Here is a 23,579-nt window from a genome sequence, read left to right on the forward strand (position 1 = left end):
TTATCGAAATGTTCACTTCAAGTGTTGAAGCCTCTGTATATGTTCCATTATTGTCATCCTCAATTGCTGCTGATTTGTGTCTGCCAAATTGCTTTCTGTGGGGTAGAGAGGTATGTGGGCTACCTGAAAAGTGTTCTCACCGGTAAGAAGGGTCCTAACAAGTAGAATCAAATCAATGGATACTGATTTTTTGACTGAAATTGGGGTTTAGTCTTAACTCTTTTCTGTGAGGGTCCATTGCTTTCTGTCAGCGTGAAGAAACGCTTAAAGCTAGAACTTATCCAATTCACTCACTCCCATAACCTTGCAAAAGCATGACTTGCACTGGGTTTATTATCACTCCATTGTGGCAAATCTATTAGCAATGGAGATGTATGACAGGTAGTTTTTTGTCCGCTACACCGGCACTCTCATGTGTCTAGCTCTCTCTCTCCTCAAAACAAAAGGGTAGAGGTGTCTTTTCATATGGGAAAGAGATAGATTCATGCAACAATAATATTATCAGAAATTTGTGTCTTTAATAAAGACTACTTTGAAGTCTGAACAGAGACACTGGGATTCAAGAAAGATATAAGCCTATTAGTCAATAGTTTAGCGATAATCTTATACAATATTGTACATAAACTAATTGATTTAAATTCATCAACTTGCATCGACTTATCTTGAAGGTTGTGTTTGGCGTCAAGTGCTCACTTGTTGAGCGCTTTGGTCACGGGTTCAAGTCTTGGAAACAGCCTCTCTGGAAATAGGGTTAAGGCTGCGTACATTTGACCTTCCCCAGACCTTGCTAAACACTGGAGCCTTGTGCATGGGGTACGGTGGTCTTTTTTTTTTTTTTTTTTAATCTTCTTCTTTTTTGGTTTTTTGGAACTAAGGTAATCAAATTGTGGTTAGTCCCAAGAGGAAGGCAAAGAGAATAAAAAAAAAAAAAAAAATTATGAGCAAATTAATAGTATCAACCTTGACCAAGTCCCAACATTTATGATAGAAGAAGAAAGCAAAAATTCTACCATGGCTAGGTGATTATAAACACCAATTCCAAAAACTGCCTCCCTTATTCATCATCCAAAGGGATATTAGTCAGAAGCTTATTTTCCTCTTCAAATATAACTGGGTCTAATAGACTCTCTAGAAAGGATCTAATGAGGTTAGCAGTCTTTATAGATAGACTTGAAATGGTCAGCAAACAGCTTTGCTTTGGATGGACTATCAAACAATTTCTACCTGCTATTATTAGCAATACATGGAATAGAATTCTTTCGAAAATGCAGATCAGTCATGGAGTGAAAAAAATCGATTATTAGTGGTTTCTATCAACAAACTAAAAAACCAAGAGGAAGGGTCCAGAGATTTCAAAAGGCTGAGTTGCTCAAACATACTTATCTTTAGCCCTTATAGGACAGGTTTCGGTTTCAACAATTTAAAGCCCCTCGGTTTAGGCGCGGTTCGGTCTACACCGATGGTTAATTACTCCCATGCCATTGCACTCTTTTTTTTTTGGACAAACATGCCATTGTACTCATTCAAACTTATTTGGATAAAAAAAGGAGCCCAGAAGAGTTGAGAAGTCAAAACCCAAGGGGCTGGCTTCACAGTTCACAGTTCACACCCTACCCCATCTTCAGACTGAAGGGGAACACCAATACCATTTTGTCATTGATGCATGAAACAACCCATACTTCTCAAGTGTTCGTTGTTGTGTCCAGCATTAATATCAGAAACTGTTCATATTCTTCCCAATTAGGAACATTGCTTAACTGTCCCAGTTTCTGTTTTCATTAAAGTGTGGGTCTCACTGTGATGGACATGGAAAAGTTTCTACCCATGACATCAATTATCTCTAGACAGTGTGGGACTAAACTGGAAGGAAACCCACATGGGCTTCTTTCACTTTGCTTCTCTACCTTCAACAGGATCAGAATACATACATGGAAGGAGAGAAAGAAAGATATAAATAAATTGGATCTAGTTTTTACAGAAACTGTAAATGAAGCAGAAGAAACAGCTATTGAACAAGAACTCAGAGAGACAGCACAAGAAGGCATCCAGCCTGCCATTGGTTCAAGAAGGAGAGAACTATTCTCTCTGTTATCTAATGTTCTAAACTTGTTTGGTCTTTTTGAAGATGTTTATATGCAACGGTAGGGTAGTATGTCTATAAACAACTTTGTTTCCTTTTCTTCTTATTGTTCTTATTTTGCTTAAAAGAATCATGTTTAATGTTAATTAACCACAAGTCTTCAAGACTTTATTAGACAACCTTGACCCATCATTCTCTTTGGCCTATATATCCTTTTTCTTAATGAAAATCATTATCACAACATATCACTATACCATCTCAATCAACTTTTACTAAATTTGTCAATATATTGATTTGGTTCTTCCTTCTACCAATCCCTCTTATCATCTGCACCTCAAAATATGCTTTTGATCATGTTAACTATGTTAATATTATTTCAACTTTCAACCTTGTTTGTTAGCATCACACATAACATTCAATTCGTCATGATTTTGTGGATTAAATCATCCTTGATCTACAATTTTACTCTTTACTATGACTACATAATTTGGTGCTCAACTAGGACCTACTGTTTTACTTTGCCATAATGGAAATAACATTGGAAAACTTTTCAACATGAAAAATCTTATGCATAAAACTTTACACCGAAACAAACAGAACCTAAGGTTAAAAAAAAAGAGAATCCTATGCAAATCAAGGGTTACACTATGAATGTTCTACCCATATACAATGGAACTTTCTATATCATTGCATATATATATATATTTATATATGGTCAAGTTAGGAATATTTTTTGGTAAGAAACAAAAGTTAGAAAAAGGGTCATGTGGTCAGGCCTAACACAATAGGCTTTTTTCTACCAAAACAAACACAATAGGCCTTCTTATTTTTTTGTTTGGTAAAATGACCATTGTACCCTTATTCCATCTCCAATCTTGAAATAACAATTTAGGGTTCAAAATTAGAAACGAATGTTGGAAAGAAGAAGACTGCAACTTAGTGGCGATGAAGCTCCTACACCTCAGTGGCGATTGAAACTCTAGCAACCCTCCGAGAAGGAAGGTACTTCTACTCTCTGGCGACTGAAACTCTTGCAACTCTCTGACAATCGAAAGTATGCAACTCTCTGACAATCGAAAGGGGCAACTAGAAGAAGAAGAAACTGAAATGGTTTTGCATCACTTAATTCTCTCGGAAAAGGGGCAAAACAACAGGCTGTAATTAAGCCTTATGTAAAAAATCCGATGGCTCCTCTATCTCAATCCAAGTTCACTGTCATATGATATTAATTTGTATCCCTAATTACTTAAGATATCGGTTTAGGCTCCTCTGTCAGTTAGTCATACAAGAGAATAAGAACCACATAAGAAACATGCGACTTCATTTAGTTCAATAAGTACACATACCAAAAAGATAAAAAAAAGAGTAAGCAGTTTTAGTACAAGAACCTAATAGACAGAGAGCGGTTTGAGGATATATGCAACAAATATCAAAAATTCTTGTTCAAATCCTAGTGCACACAACAATGGCTACCTTAGATTGAAGCTGAATAGTTATTTAGAGCAAGCGGCGACAATGGGTACCTTCGATTGAAGCTAGATAGTGATTTAGGGCAAGCGACAATAACTACATTTGACATAATTACAGGGATCTGCTGCCTTTTCGCTGAGATTGATTGAATGAGGGAAAGAAAGAGGAACGAAACTCCTTGCACTAATTTTTTCCTGGTTCACAGATTCTCCAGAGAGTTGCAGGTTACTTTCTTCACTGTAGTTGAACGAAAGATTCTTTCCTCCAATAAATTCTAATGTATCCAAAAAGGTATTATGGTAAACTCCTATCACTATAAGGGTAATTTAGCCTTTTTTGAATTAATGACCTACTAACATCATCACTTAAGAATAATTATCACCTCCAATTTGTGGGCACCTCCAATCTTCTAATAGGGGGGGGGCGTAGATCCTACTTTGGACAATGTTTTTCAGACAGGGGTAGGGTGGTGGTTATTTCTGCCCTCAAGTGAAAATTGGAGGGACAGCAAATTAATTGAGACAACGCTTCATGACTTAAGAGGTTCATCCTAACGAAATGAGTATTCCGTAAGTCCCAGAGAGTCAGAAAATAAGATTTTAAAAAATAAAGGTGTGCAAGTCATCGGGACAAACCTCATGGGGGTGTACAAGTAGTTTATTTATTTATTTATATTTTACTTTTGTCGTCCATAGGAAGAGAGGGGTCATGTCTCTCTCTCTCTAGATATACGTGTGGCTTTGCAAAGACAAATTGAACTCAAATTGATGAGAGAGATCCATTCATCCATTACAATACAAGCGTTACTTTTATTACTTCATTTTCCTCTTCTCTTTGATTTCAGCTGACGAGGATGACGCGTGAGTGCTTCTTGTCTTATTATTACGTGGCGTCTTCTGAATACAAAAACACAGTTACGAACATGCATCTCTGCTGCCTTCAGCTTCGCAAGAAGAGAAGAGTGGAGACCCACATGTACCCTCTCCTCCTCTGCTCTGTACTCTCTGGCTTTACCTGCGATTGATTTTGGTAGGTGTGTACGTGAATGAACCCTCCTCCTCCCCCCCCCCCCCCCCTTGTGAGGTGGTGGTGGTGGTGGTTAGTACTAAGTACGTATTGTATGTATTACTGCCTGGTTTAGTAATGGACCCTCTTTGCCCTGACACTACTCTCAGAATCCCACCACCACCACCACCACCAGTTCGATCCGACTCTTCTACTTCTGCGATACATTCCGCCTTACTTGTGTGTGGGGTGCATTTGACAGTAAAGAAGTAATAGACCCTCTTTGCCCTGACACCACTCTCAGAATCCCACCACCACCAATTCACCTCCACCACAATGGCTTGGCTTTGTTGAATCCCACTGGACCACCTCACACTCCCCACGGTAACCCCTCCAACATACATCTTCACTTTTTGCCACATGGCAGGGACAGAAGAACGAAAAAAGGAAACAAAGAGATGCTCTACTACATATCTGGTAATATTCTTGTCATGGCATCTTAGTTGGATCTAAGTTTTATATAACAATGCAGATCGTCTACGACCCAACTACCCGTAGCGGCTTGTGGGGTGTAGACTAAGCCGCGTGTGCAATGATCGACTTACTCCTGCTCGGATAAGGCGTCTAGGCAAGGGTAAGGCGGTCTTTGCACACATGGCTCAGTCTACGCCACTCAAACCACTACAGATGTACAACACACCATAGAGGATCAGGATCCTTTATATAACAGTATATTCTAGTAATGTAGCCAAAATCTTTTTTTTTTATATATGTCAATTAGACTCCCTCACATACCTATATATAAAAAATTCGTTAAATCAAATCCCTTTAACTTATCCATACTAAGCTGGCCCAATCTAATGCACATACACTAAAATAGGACCCACTAAGTACATAACATACTACTCAGGAGTCAGGTCTTAACCTACGCATGCACATACATTGTGCATATCATCAATCCATAGATATATAGGATTGGCCAGGAATTGAGATTGGACTCAGCCGATACCGACCGTGGTATCGGTATCAATCCAATACCGACACACGACATCACCTTGGTTCATTTGGCTGTTAGGTCAGGGGCGTATGGTACATTAGCTGCGTGGTAAAAAAATTTCCCCTTTTCTTAAATTACTGCCGCACGCCCGTTGGAAAAAGTGGAGACGTACCTCTCTGTCGTCCAGCTCACACCGGACTGGACTGGAGTGGAGATCATGTCATGTTAAAACCCCTCCCCCATCGGCCCATCTCCATCCCAATCCAGTCCAAATGGCCGCGTGCCATATCATTAAATGGTTTTATAATTATTAAATAAATACCTTAACAGAGGGTAAATTCGTAAACAACAAACCATACTATGACAGATCCCACCTTCACCACCATATAATAAAATGTTCTCCAGTCCAGCAAGTATTCTCTTTGCTTGCCCATTCATGGCACCTAAAACGTCCGGAGGTTCCAAAGTCTAAACCAAGTACCATTAAAATCCTTTTGGGTTCATCAAAAAAAATAAAGTACCTTTTAAAATCCATCAATGTATCAAACAAAATACAACTCCCTCTCACGTCTCTCTCTCTCTCCTTTCTCTGGTAGGGGAGGACAGTTTCCTTTACTTAAACCTACTTGCGTATTTATTGTGGGGTAGAGCACAGCACCATTCTCAAATTTGGTCATAAATGCATTCAACAACCACTAAACAGAAAAGCCAACCCCTCCACTTAAGAATATGTACTCTCTCTCTCTCTCTCTCCTGCTCTATCCCAAAACCTGTCAGAGATCTAAAACTGCCTCAAAATGGCATTAAAATGACTAAGCTACCCTTTCCTATCTCCCTCCATGACAAGAATTTGGTCCTTTGCCCTGGCTGCTGGGCATTATTCATTTATTCATTCTCTGCCCCCCACCCCCTCTGCCTGCTGTGCTGGGTCATTCATTCCTTCTATGAGATTAAAAACAAACATAAACATCTCTCTCATGTCATAAGGGACCTCCAAATATGCTTAGAGCCGACCAAGCTCCAATGGTTGGAAGTAGGAACAAATTGAAAAGCCTAATTTAATGGATTTTGTAGTTTAAGACTTCCAAGTGACAAAAATAAGAATTCCCCCAAAAATTAGGAAAAAAAAAAAAAAAAAAACAGAGAAGGTGAGAAATAACATTCCCAGATAAGACAACAAAATGGTTCCTGAAAGAACATCTATTATACCAAAAAGAATGAGATTTTTTTTTCTTATTCAAGGAATGGTAGAGCATGGCAACAACAATAACAACAACATCTTGGTCAACCTCCTCTCACTAACCCTGTAGTAACCACCAGATCTCCAATCTGTCATCGCTTCCAATTTTGTTTTTTTTTCCCCCCTTTTTTTTTGGGGTATGTTTCTTCTATATACATGTGCACAATATCTTCTACCAGCCGACCCTCTCTCTCTCTCTCTGAAATAGACCTAAAAGAGCCAATTTAGTGTACAGGTACAGCTTTTTTCTACTGATGAGGAAGGTGAGGATACAAGAATGAGGCCGGCCTAAGGACTTGGGGGGGGGGGGGGGGATAAAGGAATTGAAAAATGAAAGATGGGTGGAACATATAACCAGAGAAACAATGGAATGGAATGGAAAGAATGAATAAAACTACTACGGGACCTAGGTTCTCTCTCTGGATTCTTCTGGGCTTTTGGCTCTATGAAATTATTACATCGCTGATTTTGGTCAAAGCTGAACTGCTAGCTCTGTATGAATTGGTGGAAAGATAGAAAACATTGGGAGAGAGATATGGGGCTGGATTGCAAGAGGGGGGAAAGAACAAAGAAAATGAGATACAAATGCTTTTGTACTAGAGACTGTAATGCCTCACCGAGGACTCCAAAACCTGAGGAGTAGGGCAGATCATCTCCTTAACTCTGCTACCTTTCTTGTAAATCTTGAATGTTGGAACAATTCTAACATTCTCTGCCTTAGCTACCTCTGGGCTCTCCTCGACGTCAACCTTCAGTCAAATATACATCCAATAAATACTTAAATGAAATTATTATTCACACATAAACCAGTTGACAGTCAATCATGAGGGATTACTACCTTGACAAAATTCACAGATGGATACCGGTGACATAGAGTGTCCACAAAGGGAGATATCTGCTCACACTGCTTGTTTGATGCTGCCTTGAAGTGCACTACTGAAACACCTGCCACATTTCAAGCTTAATTCCACAAGTTAATTAACTAGAAACTGAAAAACAAGTAACGAGGACAAAGAATTAAAGATAAATTAAAAAACCCAAGCGAGAAGGCTCACCAGGTGAAGATATTTCAGCTCTAAATTGATCAAGACCTAATACTTTCTCCACCTCACCACCAAATTTCATGTTATAAACTTCCTCTCCTCGGGAGTTCTTTAATGCAACTTGGGCATGGAATAAAGCTTCTGCAACCTCGTTATCACCTGGAAGTTCCTTTCTCAAAACTTCATAGTCCCTCACAGATTCAGCCCATCGTTCTAGCTGCAATCCCACCAAGACAGACTTGATTACTCAAGGCAATGAACGTTGGATACAAAATATTTGTGAATAAATTTGATTTGAAAGAGCCAATTCACCTGTAGATATGAGGCAGCCCGTCGAAGAAGGGCCTTAGTGTATTTGGGCCGGATCCTGAGAGCTTGGTTACAGTCATCAATGGATCTCTCCCACTGCCCAAGTTTAGACCAACATGCTGCTCTATTGCAATGAAGGACAGAGTTGAAAGGATCACCCTTGAAGCCCTCAACATATGCTGAGCAGGCTTCATCAAACATCCCAGCTTTGAAGAGATCATTACCCCGGGCACGGGCACTTGCCACTAACTTCACATTGTTCAGCATCACTGCAATTTCAAAGCTACCGGGATCAAGCTGCACAGCTTTCTCAGCTGCAGCAACTGCATTCTCAAACCTGCAAGGCATCCATCATCCATTCTCACTCACCCCAATAGCATTATCTACTTTTCTAGAAAACTTTATATTTCTGAACTCACCTCCCCATTGTCATGTCAACCTGGGCACGGACAAAGTACAGGTAAGCTTCGGAATAGAATCCACAGAACGTGGTCTGTGAACATGAAGAGGTAGCTGGTTCGAATTTAGGGATGCTTGAAAGGCCAGAGTCTGCATCCTCCAGATGGTGAAGCTTCAAGAACGCTTCTACTCTACATGCAAAGAGCTGTAAATTCCATTCCAACCAATTCAATCTGTATGATTATCTAGTTCTACTCTACAATGTCGACGATCCAAATTAAAATTGAGTATGGGATCATACCTGAGGAGAATAGTCTCCTCCAGCTGCAATGGCAGCATCAACTTCCTTCAATAAATTCTTCCAATCACCCATCTTCCGGGCATCAGCACATCTCTTCAGATGCCTCTCCATAGCCTTCAACTTTTGTAACTCCACCGGATCAGGCTTCTGCCCAGGTAAAAACAAGTGTTTTCGGGCATTTTCAGTTTGCCCTAACCTGTAAAGGTTTAAAAAATTAAAAGGAAAATCCCAATCGGCCAAATCAGGCTGCTGCCCAGGAAAACACAGGTGTTTCCAGGCATTTTCAACCTGCCCTAGTCTGTAAACTTTAAAAATTTGAAGGAAAATTCCCGCCTTGAAACACTCGTAATCAGAGACTAGATAATGGCATATCACAGGAAAATCAAGGGACTCCAATGAACCTAAATCAGACAGGCCAGCAAAATTACTTCAATTGCAATGATATATAACTGACTCAAAAACACTGCTCACAATTGTAAATCAGTAACCAGCCACTAGAAAGTTGAAGTAGGGGATCCGTCATATTACTAAAACCACTAAAAAACAGCAAGCTAGAGCAAGAAATGAACAAGGACCTTGGATTCAGAATCAAAGAAGAGAGAAATTGAGCATCATCCAACAATCCAGATTATTCAAACAACAGAGAAAAACCATTAAACCGACCCACCAACGACAAGATTCCCATCAATTTAAATAATTGTGCAGCACAAATTTGGGGGAAAAAACACAAAAGCAACCAATGAATCTCAGCCCACCAAATGCCAATAAAACATCTCTGTAGAGAGGCTAAAATCAATCCAAAGAGAACAAAAAATAACAACCAATGCAGACATAACACAAAGAGGATGATAACAAACATCAAAGCCAGAAGGCAACAAGAGAACATCTACAGAACTAACAAACCATTACACGACTAAATCCACACCAAACCCACAAAAGATCACAGCATAAGCAGAATGTAGATCATAAAAACAGTGAGCACTCGAGGTTCATCCTCGCATGAAACAAGAACATCTACAAATTAATTTCATCCACAGGAAAACAAACGACCAACCACTCACATTCAAGTATAGAAAGCAAAACAAAGAACAATGTGTAATTAAAAGGCATCTTGGAAAAAGATAAGAAAGAAAAACAAAGAACAATGTGTAGTTAAAGGCATCTTTGAAAAAGATAGGAAGAATTCAGTCCCCAGTCTCCTTACCGCAGATGCAGAGATGCCAAACGCTGATGGGCCCTGCCATAAGCAGGATCCAGCCTGACAGCCGCTTCGCATTCCTTCACGGCCTCGGTTAACCTACCAAGAGTCGCCAATGCAGCTGCCCTGTTATTTCGACATGCTGCATTGCCCGGAGATATCGAAATCGCTCGATCATAAAGAGACAGCGCTTCTAACAAATTTCCCTTCTTGTACTGCTCATTGCCTGCCTTCGTCACCGTCTCTAAATCCCAACTCGCCCCCATAGCGTTTTTCATCGTCATTGATTCCCCCGCGAATTGTTTATTACCCGTTACATTGGCTGGACTCGCTTCACCACCACTACTACTACCACCGCCCAATTTTCCACCACTAACGCCGCCCCGCATTATACTACCATGCCCGTAGTTCCCAGTGCCAGAGCCAAGAACGTCCCTTCTTGGAGAGCTCTTAGTCGCCATTCCAGTCTTCAAAATCTTTCCTGATGGACAAATGTTTCCAGTCGGGGGAAGTACATTCACAGTGGGCGAATTAACGGAGCCTCCACAGCCGCCACCGCTGGCGACGCTTCCGCCCGAATAGATTAATGGGGCGCCGCCGGAATTAGATCTGGCATGACCAGGCTTGTAATTACGGGTCGCAGAGCCGGATCGTGTGCTCTCCGCCGCAGTTGGACTGCTTCCGCTCGAGCCCGATAGCTCGCCTGAGTGGCTCTTTCGACCAACATCGGATCTTTTGACTACTGCGGGGTTCGCAGTTTTCCCTGAAACCGAACCAGACGAGCTAGAACTGCTGCTAGTAGTCGTCAATCCACTGGTAGCACGGCCACCGCGTCCCGACCTACGAGTCGTCAATGGCGAAACCGGCGAGCCCAGATCGAGTTGTTTGGAATCAGGTTTGTTGTCTTCGCAACTCAAAGCGGAGCGTAACTGATCAGAGAGGGAATCCAACCCTTTTTCGGGTTTGGGCTTGTCTGAATATGACATTTCTCCCAGAACAACCACAAAGATTCAGTTTACTGTTGGTTCCTTCTGGGCTTTGGTTCTTCTATTCAATCTTCTCTTTCAACAATGCATGTACCTATAACTACAAGACAGCCAACAAGAATACAGAAAGAAACGAAACCAACGAAGGTTGGAAGAAGACATGAAGAGAAAAATTGAAAGAAAGAGAGTTATTGAGGAGAAAGGAGAAGAAAATAAGAAAGAAAGAGATGGGGATCTCGTGATTTAAAAGGAAGAAGTAAGGAATGAATGCGAGTCTCAGAAAGTATAATAGAGACAGAAACTTAGAAAGAGAAGAGTTGGATTGAGAGAGAGTATAGATAGAAAGAAAGAAGAGAGGACAAGAGAGGTGAGGAGAGGAGAGGAGAGAGAGCTTTTCGTTTCTTTTTATTTCTCTCTTCCTTTCACCTGCTTCCTCACGAGACACCTCTGCATTCTCTCTATTCTCTCTCCTCTTCTACACTTCTACGACTATTCTTGATTTCTGTTTGATTTCGGTTTGATTTCTTGATTTCTTGATTTCTTGATCTCTGTCTCTCTTTATAATTTTCCGTCTCGTCTCTTCCTTCGTTATCTCTCTCTCTCTCTCCGTTGCTTTATTTATTTTTTTTGCATTTTTCTGTAATTCTGTTCGGTTTTGTTTTTTTTCAAAAAAAGAGAGAAACAGAAAGCGTACGATAAGCATCTTAACCTCGGGTTGATGTTAGGGCAGTGCCATTACTAGTGTGTTGTGTTTGTTCACAGTTAACACTGTCACATAATTAGACCTTATTAACCTTTTCACTCTTCCAAGTAGTCAAGTCTCAACTGCTGATCTCCAAGGTTCCGTACTTTCCAGATTTTCTTCCTACGCAAGCCAGAAGCGATGTAAAATCTTAAATAAACCGCCAACCAATTTACCAAAATATCCAGAAGTAACTGAATTTCTGGATTTACGGCTTTAGAGGATAATTCCTTAAAAGTAGGGTTAAAAGATGTTGGTTAATCCCTAAAACAATAATGGGTATTCTGGTAATTGTCCACTTCACTCGCGACAGGAGTACCTGGCCATGTGCAGTGTGCCGTGCCAGCTGGCGCATTCAGGAAACCCTAAGCGTTCCAGCGGCGTCCAGCTAAGCTTAAGATGGAATTAACGTCGTCAGTCTTAATCTGGCCAAATATTCCGTACCTCATGAATATTCCGTTAAATAATCTAACGGGGGCAGAGCCGAGGCTGACGAAATTTGTTGACCCGAGAGGAGGAGCCCACCACACTACCCACTGTACCACTCACGGTCCCGTACAAGGGAGGAATGATGACCAGGCGATCCGGCTCTCTCGCCTTCTCACCCCCCCGGCTCGGCTAGCTCTGTTGGGCTGAACCGTTTTGTAAAAAAACCAGACCGAATAAATCTTACCATTAATTAATTGATAACATTGACATTCTTAGTGAGCTTAAAAAATTGTGTTTGGGCTTCTAACCTTTCCTAAACAGTAAGTATTTTGCTTAATTTAAGGTGTCAAGGAGATAATTTACGAATCAATTAGACTCTTAAAAGGGAAGTTCTACTTCATATCATTCCCATGGTCCCGTAATCCGGATCGTAATCAAGATTAATATGGTATATAAGATTGAAATATTGGTTGAAATTGATACATAATTTAAATATTTAAGTTTCATTAGTTTAGGCCCTAGAGTTGCTAATGTCGAGGTTATGTTCGTGATTTCTGGAAATGCAAATCTAGGTTGATCCTTAATTTTGGCTTCTAGTTTGTGTTGAAGGTTAAATTATAAGTAAAATTTGATTAAAATTTCATGAATGTAACCCAAACTTAATCCAATAAGGGCCCATTAGATCTGTACATTGCAAACTCTAAGGCACGAAGAAGATTATTCTTTATTCCTAAAAATAGTAAATTATTTATGTTCTTTGCCTCACTAGGGTGAGGTTAAGGATTGGGTGACATGTGAGACTTTATTCTTCCAACCCTACCCAGCTGACTTTTAAGGAATTAACCAGCCCTGATTTGTTGGTTTCCTTTTGGATTTGATTTTGGCGGATCTCAAATCAAAATCGGGTTGGAATAACCCGACCCGGTTCATTGAAACTTCTATAATATGCCTTGCCACCCTGTGCAAATCTAGAACAGTGACCTGATCCATTGCCTACCCTTAATTATTATTATTAGATGTGTGTGAGGACTTCAACTGTCAGGGCACTTTAAGAAGCATCTTCTTCCTTCTTCACTATGGACCATATTAAAGTCTACCATTTTATAATCATAAGATTGAGATTATTTACCTCTTTCTTTTAGCACCAATACTCAAAAACGTTTAACCATATTAATTTGGTCAAAACACATAGTTAGTGAACAAATTAAGTGTTTTAGTGCATGCTTAAGTTGGCGACAAGGGTTCTTTCTTTTTGGGTTTTCTGGGATTGGTTGGTATTCGGGGTGCAACTTTTGTGTCCATTCGTGTCCCGTTGTCATCATTGTCAGGAGAGATGATAAAAATTCAGTGTCTACACTATGAAGATGGAGCTTAGCACAATTGCAACGTAATGATTGCGGGTTTGAGTCTGAATATAGCTAGAGCCTCATGCATTGGGTACACCCTTTTAGTGCATGCCTATGAACGGGTTCGTGTCGGTTTAATTAGAAACTTCTTTAGGAGAGATTTATCCTTATTTTTCATTGCAATAATTGACAATTTGTTTTTCCACCTGTGTTTGGTGGACGTCTTAGGCTATACACATGCTAATCCTCAATAAATTCTCTTCCAACCAAAAAAAAAAATTTTGACAATTTGTTTTTTTAGCTATTATAGTGGAGGAAGAATTAGCATAATAAAAAAACAGAGGAATAGAAAATTTTTCTTGTTCACTTATCTTCATTGTAGGATCAAAAAAATAGAAATATTTCCTTATACAGACCTAGTTGGTTGTTCTTTAGAGTTTGGAATTACATGAGACTTTGAATCTCAAGGACTAATGAACCCTAGAACTTCTACTAATGTAACTCCTAATGAATGTACAACACTAGAATGCATCTCATAGCATGTGGAAAGGTCTAGGTGCTTGTACTTCACTATTGTGAAAGAAAAATGACCTGCAAGTTGATGGCAGATGAACATAACAACTAATCAACTTCTTCCTTCCACTTTGGAACAAAATTTTAAATGGTCAAGAAATTTAATCTAGGTCAATTAAATTACACCAAAGTAAATTAATAGAATTTTAGAATGTGATCCCTTTTGTTGGGATTTAGAATTGTTTTTTTTTTCCCCCCCTTCAATCACATAGGAGTTTTGTGTCTAAAAATAAATTATGCTTAAAAAATTTGAGGTCGATAACCTTTATGTGATTTAGAAGATTGGTGTTTGAAATTTAGGGATCAATAAACTGAGAACAATACTCCATTAAGATTTTCTTTTTCAATAATAAGTAGTAGGTGTTTAAAGGTTAGAGTTTGATAAACTAATTTCATTAGTTTCACTAAACAGTCGCATTAATACAATCAAAAGCAATATTTTCAATATTGTAATCAAGAATGTGGTATATTTAACATTACTTATCTTTAGTTAAGAAATTTTTACTTCTACAAAATAAATCTATTTGGAATCAATTTGATTTCCTATATATATATATTTTTATCTTTTCTTTTTTTTGTTGAAAATATTCCTTAAAGGGCCTGGAAGGACAACCCTTTTAATTTGAACCATGTGAATCTGATCCATTTTTGTGATGAGAGGAGGCTATTAATTGAATTGCAATTAATTATAACCCATTCCAAGTGAAGCAATTCAACCACATGCAAGTGTTTGATGGAACTAAAACTTGGGCTGCGTTTTGTTAGAAGTAAAAGTAAAAGAAGATCAAAATAAAAAGTTTTTAACTATTTCTAAGGGCTGATTTTATATGGTTTTGATTTCAATTTTGGATTGATTTCATGAAATAGTCAATAAATAGATTTTTGGTCAAGAAATTGAAATTGTTTTGGACCTTTAGTTGCATCAATCTAAAATATTTCAAGAATAAGAAATCAATTTGGTAGTTCAATTTTTGGGAATAGATTCCTTATATTTCTTTGGTGGCAGTTCTTGTGGTGAAATAGAGTGATTTTTCTTTCATTTCTTTTTAAACATGTCAAATGACATTTTATTAACACAGGCTCAATATTGAAACTAGCCCTCAACAATTTCACTAGTTTGGATGAAATTGATTTTAATTTCTCATTAATAAGATGAAAATCATACTATATATCATAATTTTTTATGATCCCATGAAATTGAAATATATATCATACCAAAATAGCTATAAGAATAAATGTGCAAGTAACACAAAAACATAGAAAAAATTTTCCTGCATCTGCAACTGAAATCATCACCAAATTTTGTTACCTCTTATGTTTTATATGTTGTGGGTCCAAAATGTAATCATATGACTACAACTCTACTTCGAATCAGACACTCCAATTGAAAGGTTCTTTTAGAATGTTATTTCATTTCTTTTTTACTTTACTTAACATGTACTCAAATAGTGCCTTAGTGGGTATGTTGTGTACATCATAATCTAATTATGGATTGAATTGAAATTTTCACATGTACTTCTAATGTTGATTTTTTTTGGGTAAACATAAATACTATTGAAGAACACGGATTACACTCCTGGGATATGAGATTGAAGCAATAGAAACACAGGGATCGGAATTGGGCAAACTATTCCATACGTAAGAGATAGAGCCCTCCTGGCAAGGGAATCAACCACAACATTGGCTTCCCTTGGAATATACTGAAATGAAACATGGTCAAAATAAGTAATCAAATGTTTAATATCAATGACAATTGACCTAATTGAAAGGGTCGGAATTTTCGTGAAATCACGCAGATAAAAGATGTCATCTTGGTTGTCAGTCCCCACCACCAACGTATAGGATCCTTCTGAAAGAGCTTCAAGTAACCCATCCCTAATAGCCATTTCCTCTCCAACTAAAATGTCATTGAACATAGAAGGGATTGATATAGCTACTTGAGTCTCACTAAGATGATTTTGAATTAGAAAACCCAAACCACTTCGATTATTTCTTGGATTCCATGAGACATCACAGTTGAGCTTGAAACTACCAAGAGGAGGGGCCGTCCAAGTTGAGACTATGGGGGTTGATGGAGGCAATGGAGTAGCCATCGATCTTGGAGGAGTCATGGTAGCCAAGAGAAAATCAAAGTATGCACGATGTGCTGATAAGATAACATCATTATGAGATTCAGCCTTCAATGAAAACAATAGAGCATTCCGAGAACACCATAGATGCCGACATATAAATGAAGCCAGAGGTATAGTGTCCTTGCAGCTGATTTCTCCATAGAAAAAAAGATAAGACCATGTTGATATCCACCCATATAACCGCTAGTTCTCAAGAACACGTTGAAGAAGATGGCAACCAAACCACACAACCAATGCAAAGGGGCAGTGCAAAAGTGTTATGTTGTTAAGAAATCATTTTTATTTTGGAATAAATGTGGTATAGGAACCATTAAAAGTGTTTTGCTAGGATCACAATAACTTGATTCGGGTCCTATGGCATTGCATCCCATTAATTAGGGGAATTAAGGAAAATAAAAATTAATTTTATGGGATAGGCTATTGGTGGATGTGATTCTTTGAGCATAAATTCTTCTTGAGTCAGAATTTCGGAAAATATGAAGAACCACATGCAAGCTGGGCCTCTGGTGTCAGTTCGGTCTAACTTGGTTTTCTCTTATGTGTCCAATCATCAAAATGGCCCGTTAGGCAGTCTTTGTTGGCTATAGTTTCCTTTTCTTATTAACTTATGTTGGAAGTATTTCTGGTAAGAATTAAGAGAAATGTTTCATGTAGGAATTAATTTAGGAAAAAAACAAGAACTATATTGAAGGCAAGGTATTGAGGAGAAAGGCTTCATATGACATGTAATGTTAATTGGGAAAAGATATGGTGGAGGAGGAAGAAGGAAGAGGAGAAGATGATCAGGAGGGGAGCAAATGGTTATAGTGCTAACGACGAGGGAAGGCAATGGAAACAACATCTAATTAACCATGTGCTTATAAGAGAGCAAAAGTGAAATCAATTTTGAAATAAATGCTCACTTATTTCAGAATTTCTATTTCATTGAAATGAAGTGTAAAAATCAAACCAAACAATTTTTTAAATAGAAATCACCCCATGAAATTGAAATTGAAATTATACCAAACCAAGCCTTAATCTTGACGAAATATGCTGGAACACATAATTGATTTTGAGGATGTAGTAAAATAGATCTTTTAAATTTATAAAGGCATACAATATTTTTCCACGAAAACTAATCTTTTAATTCTTTCCAAACTTGAACCACACGATTTATATAAGCAACAAAGTGATAAATCTTTGTAGAAAGGGAGTTCAGAATCCAAGACAAGACCATATCATTGCATCTTTCCCACAAATGAAAAATAGGGTTCGAGACATCCGACTGTCTAGGTAATTTCCCATTATCAAAACCAAATTTATTGTTTTTGCAGATAAAGCCATATGTTGTCATTGGAATCTGAGCGAGTGACGTGGAGACCTACAAAAGGTGAAGGGCACTGAAGGGACCTGGAGCGGACTCCGAGGGGGGACTTTCTGATGCTTAAGTCAACCCAACAAAACGATTAATGAAGAGAGTTCAGAAAGAGTCGAAGCTTGAGTTAAGGTTTAATACCTTTTTGGGGCCCCTCTCCTCTTTATATAGGGTGTCGGTTATCGAGGCGGTGGTTGTTGCCAGTTTTGGCACGTGTCTGTGTTGGCAGTTCGTGAGGGGATCCATCACCTTGATTCTGGGAATGCTTCCTGCAAGGGGGGGGGGGGTGTCAGTCAGTTACTAGAGTCAGTTTTGGTGTGGGAGTGGAGTCGCTCAGAGGCTCAAGTAATCCCTTCCACATGTCCTCTGTCTATTGGAAGGTCGTTTTTACAACTCAATTGTTTCTTAAGCTAATATTTTCTCCAGTAAGTGGGGTAAAAACCAAAGTAATATATGATATATCTGATAAATATAAATAAAATGGAGAGTTGTAACCATCACTCCCTTCAAATTGATTCGATTGAAAACATGAAACATTAGATCTTATATATCTGATAAATATAAATAAAATGGAGAGTTGTAACCATCACTCCCTTCAAATCGATTTGATTGAAAACATGAAACATTTGATCTTATATTTCCACCTTGTGTGAATCTATCATATTATCGAAACTATTGAAAAATATAAAACCTATTTTTTTTTTGGCACGAAAAACCCCACAAGTAAGGCAATATATAAGGCCACGGAGGGCAAAAGAAAAATTACAATATTGAGGAGGTCTTCCGGAAAGAAAGACTTCCACAAATCCAAATACAAATAGCACAACTCCCACATAAAACCATTGATTCACTATGAAAATGCAAATATGACCTAAAACATAAGAAATGTGGCCTAGAAAATAAGAAGCCCCATCAAAATATAAGTGCCCAACCATAAATGCCGGCACAATACAACCATTGCCCCGGCCCAATGCATTAAGACGACGGATGGAAAGATCCCAACACTGTTCCAACATGTAAGGGGTTTGTGACTTTGTCTAACCTAAGTAAAGAATTGAAGAAGCAACCAATGCACATGCACGTACGATGCCAAAGTCTAGTCAATGGCGGTGATGTGTCCACCCCCTTTAACTGTGGGACCTACTTACTTTTCTCCATTAAATGTCCATCAATCTTTTTTTTTTTTTTTTTAGAATGTTCTCTGTGCCATAGCGTAGCCTGCGCCTAGCCACATGAGCAACGTGTGCAGGGGGCAGGGTGGGCACACCGGGGGCAGGGTGGTCATTGTGCCCACCCCCATGTGCATGGGAGCAGATTACGTTGCGACACAGAGAACAACGCCCCAAAAGAAAAATAGTTTGGTTGTCACCTAATTCCGAGCAGTAGAACTGATTCCCAACGAATACTATAGAGAGAGAAAGCACTACAAGCATAACTTTTGAGGTCTTTCTTCTCCTGTGTAGAAAATAGAAAGCAGATATGGAAGTGGAATGACCCTTCAACTGTGGAGAGAACTTTTGCCTTCTAGAACTGTAATAGATATATAAGGTTGTGTTTGGTTGTCTGTCACCTAGAAAGAAACCATCTCATGTTAATAAAATAAGAAAAAAAATAAAAAAATTGGAGCAAATTAGGGCTACTTTAATTAAGTTTTCTCAAGAAATGAAAATGGAACTAACTTAACTATCTTCTTCTCAATTATTTGTTCATATTGTAGTGGTCTCATACTTTCACTAAAGGTCTTTACCTAACTTTTATGATAGTTGATCCTTGAATTATGATCCATGATTGCTAAAGTTTCAACTAAAGCTTATAACTTATAGAAGAAGGCAGAGATATAGGAAAAAAAGCCTTGGAAGGCTTGAACTTCTGATCCAGAAGACCAAATTGGTAATAGACTTCTGCTGGTTTCTTTCTTTCTTTCTTTCTTTGCTTCAACATAAAACCTTTCCTTTCTCATTTATTGATAACCATTAAATCAATTAGTTACTTGTAGAAATGGTTTCACCAAACAATTTGATGCCAGTTGGCATTTTCATTTTTTATTTTGTCTTTAGGAGTTAAAATCTCTAACTCCTCTTTTGCCAGCTAGTTTCAGACCTTGCCATGGAAGAACTTAATATTTCACCTTTTTTTTCTATGGCAGTCCTTTTTCTTATTAGGTGTAGAATGAATGGTTTGCATGCAGAGAAGATGATTGTGTAATGCTTAGTTGGCTGAGTATAATTAATTAGTCATTAATGATATGGAATCAGCTGGTTTGTACAGTAAATTCATTTAATAATAATGAATGAAGATCTGTTCTTTGTTGTTGGCCAAACTATCTTCACATACAATTAATTACTACTCATTTAATAATAATAATAATAATTTTAATAATATTTTAGATTTCAAAGGCTATGTGTTTGCTAACAATTTCTATAAATGTTATTTCCATTTTAAGATGTTTTGGTATACTGCACTTTCATGATTTTGTTTGAAAAACAGGAAAAAAAATAGAAAGATCAAAACATGTTAATTATAAAGATTCCCTAATTTCAATAAGAAAACCCTACACGGGTCCTTCTAGGCATCACTATGCCTCATGTGAAGTATAACACTTCACTAGGGTTAGTCCATGTGATAGACAAGAAAACCCTATACGGGTCCTTCTAGGCATCACTATGTCTCGTGAAGTATAACACTTTACTACATGCATCTCAATGGTCAAATTTTAATCCAAAGAAAACAAGAAAAAATCGTCCAAATTCTGATTCACAGTTTTAGTAAAATTACAAAAATGGCATCAAATGGAGATGAATATAAAATACAAAATGACATCTTTTGTAATTTTAGTTACTTTCTTATATTCCATTTTAGTTGAAATTGTACCAAAAAGATCTTTGTCTGATCGTCTATCATTTGGATTAACTCATATACTGCCATTTAGCAAATAGTGAAACGTTATAATTCACGAGGCAAAAAAAATAAATCATTGTCTAAGTTACAAACTCAATGTACTAGGGAGATTGTATCGATAAAACTTGGGTTGGAATCAACTAATCCGGTTCAACCAACCATGAACCAACTCAAAAACTTGGGTGTTTCCACTTTTTATTCATTCAAAAGCATTTATATTCTATCATTCTTAGTCAACCCTTTCACATTGGATGAAACCAATGAAAGCAACCACAATAGCATGCATTGACAACAACACATTATTAATAGTTTTGTGAAGTGTCAAGAGAGACACACCAAATAGCTAGCGTGTAGAGCAATCCATTTATAAATTAACCTCAACTATGATCTATCAATGGTAGTTACCTTGACCTAATTACCCTTGGGACCCACCCAACTTTCTTAGATTTTGTTATGTTCTTTACAAGAAAGAGAGAATTTAATACACTGTAGTCAATACTCAATACCAACTCACCTGACCGGTTCTTATTAAAACGGTTGAGGGTTGAGAGAGTCAACGAGGTGAAACCTCGATGGCAACGGTCACGAGATGGCCGGTGCTTAGGGGAACTCGTGATTCTTGACTCTCTTGGAATTTAACGAGCTAGTATATATATTAATATGCAAGAGAAGAATAGAATAGAACAGAGAATAGGTCAATTGGGTTTTAATTTTTAAGGTTTTGTCATTTCTGTGTTACTAATTAAGCAGAGACCAACAGCAACATATAAGACGTTGTTTGGGACCTACTACTAGTCTTCTTCTCTTCTTCATTTGTACTGTTCAATGGTGTGACCAACCCCCCCCCCCCCCCCCGGCCTACCCCACAAAGCTGTTCTACTTGTGCACAAAGTCATCCTTGAGCACAAGGCATTGCTTGCCGAGGATCGGCAATGGGGGCCTACTCCACCTGTTCTGATTGCCAACTTCCTACCAACAAAGATGGCTATAAATTATTGCCGACTAGTGAATGACTATTCACCTGTAAAAATTAGACATTAAGGAAAATGTGTTCAAGTACTTATAAGTCTTCACATCAAATTATTCATTTCTATTGTGAGATCATTTTTTTATTTTTTTGGGTTCCGTGAAACCTAACACATTTATATAAATAAAAGGACAAGACCCATCTCTCGTAATCACAGTTTTACGATAGACATAATAAATATTGGTGGTTAATTATTCACAATCTGATATTGTCTTATAGTTAATATAGTAGCTTAACTGTCTCTATGGCCATCTTTTTGTTCTCATAATCCTCTTCTTAATTTTTTAAGTGATGGGTTCACTGTCCTAGTCGTACTAGCATTATATATTATATCAAGCCATAGGAAATTATTATTATTCTAATATAGGGAGGGGGCACAGGTTACTACATATAAAATGCATCTAATGAAGCTTTAATAGAACACTCTTTCTAACTATAACCATTAATATAGTGATTTATCATCATTGATATATTTTTTTAGGAGAATTGTTTTTTGTCCGGAAATGTGGCCTACATCAACGCGCTCCTGTGTCTATATCTCTCCTCTCTATGAAATGACATCTTTACCCCTTATTGAGGAAGGAGAGAGATAGACTCGGGAAATGCTGGTGTAGGACACACTCCCAAAATGAGAACACTTTTCCATTTATTTTATTATTTATTTTTCTTCTATCTCCCTAAGATGGCAACTTGTAGTTTTGACTCACAAAGAGCATCTAATTCCTAGCTTCTTCTTTACTTTGAGTGCCACCATTATTTTATACATGTGAGTTGAAAAAAATGTTTTAAGTGCAAATTTTCTTTTCTTTCCCTTCTCATCCATCCGTCCTTTTTATGTCTTTTTGTATGTCTTGTTGTGGTTTAGCTTTGGTATCATTTGGGTGTTATTTAAATTGTAAATTAACTTTTGGTAAGACAACCTAGCTTGTTTATGATTCTTCTCCATTGACCTCTTAAGAGATAAGACATGTGCTAAATTATTGTAATTTGGTTCTTTCACAACTAGTTCCCCTAACTCCCACCAAAAGTAGAGATGAAAAAGATAAAAAAGAATTATACATATATAGTAAGTATTAAGTACGCTATATTCTGCACATAAGTGTGGCAGTATTTAATTTCATGCCTACACTAAAGCGTGTTTTTTTCATCGATTCGGAGAATTTTATTTAATATGTATTATAGTAATGAATAAAATATTTACATTTAGTCAAAAATAGTATTTAAATTGATAAATATTAGTATTTGATTTAATCAATTAAATAATATTAGTATTATTATGTATATTATATTATTGATTATTATATAAATTAATATATACAATACTATTTGTATTAATTAATAAATAATATCATTGTATTTAATAATTATTCATATTAATCAATAAAATATTTACACTTTAAATAATTATTTAGTTTATATCATATTATTTAGTTTATATATATGGAATTATGGATGTGCTAGCTATTATCAATTGGGATTTTGATTGTGCATCTTTAATTATATTTAAATCTCTTAATATTTCATTGTACATCCAAATGAATATATAGAATAAAGGGAAGAGTTTTATGTCTAGGAGCATGGCACCTGCGCCAGTTCAAGGCCAATGGGACAGCACAAAAAAGCATCAACAAGGGTGAGATTTCTACCTTTCATGGGGGCAGGACAATCATTTCGCATCATCATATGTCTGGCGCAGGAGTTATACTCCTAAACAAAGTCCTTTTCCCATAAAATAAACAATTCCATTTTCAGAGTACCTTCTACTTCTCCAAGAATTTAAATAATGATTAATTGCTAAATGTGTTTCAACCTTTTACGTTGATCTTACTTTCTCAATATTATTAACTTTAATTAGGGAGACTTTTTTTTTCCCCCCCTTTCCTTTCCTCCATTTCAATGCAAATATGTTTAATTGATGAAATTTTGATTTCTAGATATAGTGAAACATTAGTTTTAGCCTTTATCAAATTTTGAACTCGATCAAATCTCAAAGTTAATAAATTCCTCAAAATTAACCTAAACTTCTATAAATTGAAAGTTTTAGGTTATG

General features: G+C 37.5%; 2 protein-coding genes across 3 annotated transcripts; both read right to left on the minus strand.

Moving 5' to 3' along the window:
• Nucleotides 1–6,761: 6,761 nt before the first annotated feature.
• Nucleotides 6,762–11,210, minus strand: LOC122651544 (TPR repeat-containing thioredoxin TTL1-like). 2 transcript variants are annotated; one of them, XM_043844960.1, is made up of 8 exons: nt 10,049–11,210; nt 9,093–9,142; nt 8,845–8,990; nt 8,564–8,748; nt 8,148–8,481; nt 7,848–8,052; nt 7,631–7,737; nt 6,762–7,541 (listed from the first exon to the last, which is right to left on the minus strand). In XM_043844960.1, exons 1-8 carry the CDS (start codon nt 11,026–11,028, stop codon nt 7,389–7,391), a joined length of 2,160 nt encoding a protein of 719 aa, XP_043700895.1. In that variant the 5' UTR covers nt 11,029–11,210; the 3' UTR covers nt 6,762–7,388. The 2 variants fall into 2 exon arrangements, with proteins under 2 accessions (XP_043700895.1, XP_043700894.1); XM_043844959.1 differs by lacking the exon at nt 9,093–9,142 and having other exon boundaries at nt 8,845–9,040.
• Nucleotides 11,211–15,686: 4,476 nt separating this feature from the next.
• LOC122651022 lies at nt 15,687–16,211 on the minus strand. Its single transcript, XM_043844365.1, has one exon. The coding sequence runs from the start codon at nt 16,209–16,211 to the stop codon at nt 15,687–15,689; it is 525 nt and encodes a 174-aa protein (XP_043700300.1).
• Between the last annotated feature and the right edge of the window lie 7,368 nt (nt 16,212–23,579).

This window comes from Telopea speciosissima, chromosome 2 (assembly GCF_018873765.1).
Source record: "Telopea speciosissima isolate NSW1024214 ecotype Mountain lineage chromosome 2, Tspe_v1, whole genome shotgun sequence".
In the NCBI taxonomy this organism is placed as follows: domain Eukaryota; kingdom Viridiplantae; phylum Streptophyta; class Magnoliopsida; order Proteales; family Proteaceae; genus Telopea; species Telopea speciosissima.

Coding starts and splice junctions, on each gene's coding strand:
- LOC122651544 (XM_043844959.1), bottom strand. CDS start 11,028: ATGTCATATTCAGACAAGCCCAAACCCGAAAAAGGGTTGGATTCCCTC. Junction 8,053..8,147: donor GGGCTGCCTCATATCTACAG/GTGAATTGGCTC, acceptor GTGGGATTGCAG/CTAGAACGATGGGCTGAATC. Junction 7,542..7,630: donor CATCTGTGAATTTTGTCAAG/GTAGTAATCCCT, acceptor ATTTGACTGAAG/GTTGACGTCGAGGAGAGCCC.
- LOC122651022 (XM_043844365.1), bottom strand. CDS start 16,211: ATGGCTACTCCATTGCCTCCATCAACCCCCATAGTCTCAACTTGGACG.